This window comes from Eleginops maclovinus, chromosome 4 (assembly GCF_036324505.1).
Source record: "Eleginops maclovinus isolate JMC-PN-2008 ecotype Puerto Natales chromosome 4, JC_Emac_rtc_rv5, whole genome shotgun sequence".
Taxonomy (NCBI): domain Eukaryota; kingdom Metazoa; phylum Chordata; class Actinopteri; order Perciformes; family Eleginopidae; genus Eleginops; species Eleginops maclovinus.
The window spans coordinates 35,254,274-35,259,669 of record NC_086352.1 but is presented as its reverse complement, the minus strand read 5'-3'; the positions used below and the strand labels follow the sequence as shown (position 1 = coordinate 35,259,669).

At 42.2% G+C, this 5,396-nt stretch overlaps 1 protein-coding gene across 1 annotated transcript; it reads left to right on the top strand.

Annotated features, from left to right (window-relative positions):
- The first annotated feature begins 1,012 nt into the window (after nucleotides 1-1,012).
- Nucleotides 1,013-3,232, top strand: LOC134862823 (uncharacterized). The gene is given in 7 exon segments (XM_063880916.1): nucleotides 1,013-1,327; nucleotides 1,601-1,729; nucleotides 1,905-2,060; nucleotides 2,062-2,099; nucleotides 2,283-2,430; nucleotides 2,581-2,785; nucleotides 2,888-3,232. Coding segments are annotated over 7 exon segments (1,200 nt in total). The 5' UTR covers nucleotides 1,013-1,114; the 3' UTR covers nucleotides 3,199-3,232.
- Nucleotides 3,233-5,396: the final 2,164 nt, after the last annotated feature.

Genomic DNA, 5,396 nt, shown 5'->3' with positions numbered 1-5,396 from the left:
AGTAGGCAGCCTGTGCTGGCGCTCAGGCCCCGGACGACCTTTATAGGTCAAGGGTTAGCGTCCCGGAGTCACAGGAGGGGGCTGCTGGGTATGAGGGCTGAGGATGAGAGTCTGTACAAGATGTCTGACGTAATCACAGTCTAAGAAGCGCAATCGACTGCGAGGCCACTGTACCCTCTGTGGTTTTGATCTGTACTTCAGCGTGAGGGTTGAATAGAGAGCAGCAGTCACTAACATTCAGTGATGAAGAGGACTGAGGAAATTCTGGGAGTAGTGCTTGACCAAACCAACCCTAAAAGGGACGCTTTTGGTGGTTGGTCCAACATTAGAGCACCTGCTGCATTACTGTATTATCACAGTGCAGCCAAACAAACTCAGGTTGGTAACAAAAGCCAGGTAGTAATATTAACAGCTTCCTTGTAATTTCACAAAAGCATCAGAAGATTAGACATACTCATCTTTCCACTCTGGTGTTTACACAGGGTTCATTTACATGAACACATGCACAAACAGAACCACATGCAGCATAGGAGAGGTGGCACAACAACATTGCAGTTACAGGTTTGTTGCCTTGCTCAAGGGCACCTCGGCAGGGCCCAGAACATAAGATGGCACCTCTCGGGCTACCAGTCCACGCGCCTTATTTTTTGGTCCGATCGGGTTGTGAACCGGCTTCTCTTGGGTTCCCAAGCCAAGTCCCTGCAGACTGAACTGCTGCCAAAAACAAGTTCCTCTGCGGTAGCAGCAAGCTGCTCTGCCAGCACTCAGAACCAGGAGACACATTATTATTATTACTGACCTAACTAAGACTGACAAATCCGTGTATCATTCGTTCATTTGTTTTTCCGATTTCAAAACCAAAACCAGAAATCGGATAACGGTTCGTTTTCTCGTTTTTCCGATTTCAATACCAAAACCAGAAATCGGATAACGGTTCGTTTTCTCGTTTTTTCCGATTTCAAAACCAAAACCAGAAATCGGATTACGGTTCGTTTTCTCGTTTTTCGTTTTCTCGTTTTTTCGATTATGCACCCCCAAACGGAAATGTTAGTTGTCAGGGAAACCGATCGCGAGCCAACAACTGACTCATGCCACAACTGATCTGTAAGGAAACATGGCTAATTTGGAGTCTCACTACGAGATGATAAATCAACTCTTTCTGTCGGGGAAAACTCACGCCGAAATGTCTGAGACATTGAAGAGTATGGGAATTAAGGGGTCCTCGGAGATGTCGGTGAGGAGATTCTGTGGCGACGTTGGGCTGAGACGGAAGGGGCACATCACAGACCAAGAGCTGGAAGAAGCTGTCCTGACATCTATTCAAAAGGTGAGTAAGCCTAGATCTAGAACTAGGCATTTGTTTGAATATTATTGCCATAGCCTTATGAATACCGAAAACGATTCAGGGCCAGATGAGCCCCAGATAGGAAATAGATCGGGCCAAACATATTTTGCCGTCTGGGCTAAACCGTAGCCGAAATAGCCTAGCCTCGGCCTAATAATTGAATGTAGGCTAGGCTACACACTTGTAATCCTTTATGACTTTATTATTAGGGTATTTGTTTGTTTGTTTAGTTGTGTGTTTATTTACTGTCCATAGACCGGTCCAACGTACGGACGGAAATTTATGACAGGGTACCTGTCATCTGTGGGGGTGAAAGTGGGTGAACCGCGAGTGGGAAGGATCCTACGAAACGTCCATCAGCCCTACAATGAGCTACGTCGTGAGGTAGGCCTAACGAGTGCGCAAAAAATAAGCTCTAAAATTGCTGACATCATGAATGTTAACTTAATGTTGTGTGTTTACTAGGCCTACATAGTAATCATATTTGCAAATAACGTGAATGTTTCTGTTGATGTTATTGTAGGCCTATTTTTCATTGATTGGATTGTACTTCTTTTAGGGAGCAAGAAACCTGAACCCAGTCCCTTATCACGCAGACTACACGGGCCATAAATTACACATGGACCAAAACGAAAAGTTGGGTATGTTCGGAGTGACCCATGTGTTGGCTGTAGATGGGTACAGCAGTAAAATTATGGCTCAATTCACGATGCCTCTTGAAGAACAATCTGATCATCTATGAGGAAGTTTACAGGCAAGTTGGAAATCCTCTATGTCTACATCAGTGTTACATGTGTGCTCAAAAGCAAATGTACTACACAAGTAATAGCCTACAAATGATTCATTAATCCATTCATTAATGTCATTAATTAATTAATGCCAATTTACACTGCTCTTTTTCATTTCTTTCTTTCTTTCCTTCCTTTTTTAAATACAGGAAAGCAGTTGTCAACAACGGAATGTGGGACCAGATTAGAGTTGATCACGGCAAGGAGTTTTATTTGACGTTATACATGCAGGAGAAGTTGGCTGAACATCGACACAACACCAATAGACTCCCTTACCTGCAGACAACCTCTTCAAAGGTATTTTTTTCTAGTAGTACTAGGCTACTACTACTACTACTAGCCTACTACTACTGGGATCTGTCTTCAGCCTTTTATTACTTTTGGGTGGTTAAAAAATGTCTGAAATGTCATATACAAAACGTTTTTTTGTGTGTGTGATTTAAACAGAATCTTCGAGTGGAAAGAATTTGGCCAGAGGTCAACAACCGGGTCAACTATCCCATCAAACAGGCCCTCATCCACCTACAGGACCAGGAACTAGTGGACATGCAGGACAACACAACTAAATTCTGTGTGTCAAACTTGGCCTGTCAAGTCAGTGCAATAGGACTTGCTCGAGTTGTGCAGTCCTGGAATGCACATAGGATACCAGGTAAAGTGTAATAGCTTACAAGTGTAATAGCAGTTTTTCACTGACCAAAAAAAAGGGAAAAAATTGTATAAAATGTAAAACTTTTTTTTTTACTCATTTTAGGCAGAGGGATACCAAACCAACTTGCGGCTGCTAGGTGTCCAGCCAGCTGTCCTGTAGAGCTGCTGCCCAATGCTGCTGAGGCAGCACATATGTACGAGGAGGAGATGGGATCATCTCTGACTTGGGTTTCAGCCTTTGGCTCTGACCCGTTTTCATCCGATGAACAGAGAGGTCTAGCAGAGCAAGCGTTTGGGGAGAGGTACCCGGACATGTCTCATCTCTTCGATACGGTCGTTAACCAGGACTACACCATGTTTCAGGAGGCACTGCTCCATCTAATTAATGTCTCTGACATGCATGCAACATTGTAAATAAATAAATACATATGAATCGTGTTAAAATCAACATCGTTTTGAATTATTTATTTATTTTAAAAAAGCTTCCTCAGCACTGCCAGGGCCTCGTCCAACCCAGCCACTTCATTTGTCTCCCTGTCTTGACACCGACACTTCGGGCAGTAGTCGTGGCTGTGTTCCCACTGTTGAATGCACGACCTGCATCCGATGATGCTTCTGCAGCAAGATGAAAAAATGGGTTTTTCCACAGGACCTGTAGATTAAAAAACATAACATTTTGGTAGACCTTAATTGTTTTTCCTTAGGCCTACGTGTTTAGTTTACCTTCTTGACTTGGAAATCAACTTGATAATCAACTACAAGTAAAACTGTACTAACCTGGGCACACAAGGCAGCCAAAGACAGTCTTCAGGGCATTCACTTCTCCCTCTTGTAGGCACAGTAGAGTTGCTTTGCCAGTCCCTTCTGTTACCTCCTTGATGCTCTTGGTGACCTCCTTCAGGCCCTGGCTGCCTCGATCACCTCCTCTATCTCGGCCACCACGTCTTGAAGACCAGTGTCTTCTCTACGACTGAAAAAACATTTTGAATTTACAATGTATTATTTATTATTGAATAATGGAAAATATAAACAAATGACTGGGAATTTACAGTCCCCTTTAAGGCGAGAGGGCACACCCCCGAATGCCATTTATCTCAAATGTGGGTGATTTTGAGATTGTTTCAGAATTTGATCCATTTACATGTCTTCTTTCAAAATAGAAAACTTGCCATACAAAAAAAATTAGGTTTTTATGCCCCTAATAACTGGAGAAGTTTCAAAGTCCTGCCTATTAATCCGAATCTAGGTGTGCCCTCTCGCCTTAAAAGACAAAATTAAATTGAAATACAGCATTTAACTATTTAGATGTTATGACAAAAGACTACCTTAGCCGCCTCCTTTTGCCAAGCTGTCCCAGCTGAATCTCAGGAACAGCAAAAGTCTTCCTAGAATTCTGCTTCCAGAAGTTGGATCCTACAGTGACAGCACAAGAATACAAATATCGTGGACGTTGGTCCGCTGCTGCTGCTGTTGCTGTTGCAGGTGGTGGTGGTGGTGCTGCTGCTGCTGATGCCGAGGCATCCCCATGCACCTCGTAGTGGCCCCGGTCCACCAGATCCACAGAGATGAAGTGCCCGTTCTCCTCTGGGAAGATGGCGATGTTGTGGTCATCTGTTAAATAAATAGTGTCCTTCTGCACCTGTGTGATAAGAGATGAGATTATGATTTGTTACATATAGGGGAGACCGGGGTAAGTTGAGCCACTTTTTACATAAAGGCGTAATTTGAGTGATAAAGGCGTAATTTGTTTCAAATCTTCACATCATACCAAATTTCAAAGTGTCATGTTACTATTAATGCAAAAACTAATTGATAAACTTTCATGGTTAAAATAATATTCTCTTTTTAAATATGTTTTTCAGGTGGCTAATCTTACCCCATGCATGAATAAAATAGTGAAATAAAAATTAAATAGTGAAATTAGACAGGATTGTGTGATATAGGCTACTTACTTGAAAGATGACAGCTATTTTTTCGGTCTTGAGGTCCTCTGGTCTCACTGTGACCCTCTTTTCTCTCAAAAAAAGTACGTAGGTATCCATCTGCATTATAATAGTAAACGTTGCATCAAATATGGTTGTAAAGCGCTGAAGGTTTATCATGCTAGGCTATACTTTTCATTGAAGCAGTTAACATCATAACGCTCTGTTTTGTACAGCTTGAAGGAAGAGTGGACAAGAACAATGCAGTGGTGAGATCTTCTTATGTATTTATTCCAATGTCATTAGTTTCTGTTGTTTTGTAAGGATGTTATAAGTCTAACAAGCAGCGTGGAACAAGTGGTGATTGGAACCCAGTGACTCCCGCGGAAAGCTGAATGAAACTAGAGGTTCTAGGCACGTTAGCTAGTTATACAACAGCTAACTTCATATTCAGCTAACAGCGGCAGTTTCAGCATGTCAAATAAACGTAACAGACGGCCTGTATCTTTTTCAAAAAGTTAATATTTCGTCTTATCGCTGCTAAGTTGGGTTTTTATCTCTCTCTCTATATATATATATATATATATATATAAAGAGACAACACGAGAGGAAAATCGGTCCACAGTCTGACTGGGGTGTTCTTTTTAGGTTTTCAGTTCCCCCAAGAACAATGTCTAGCCACATCATTAA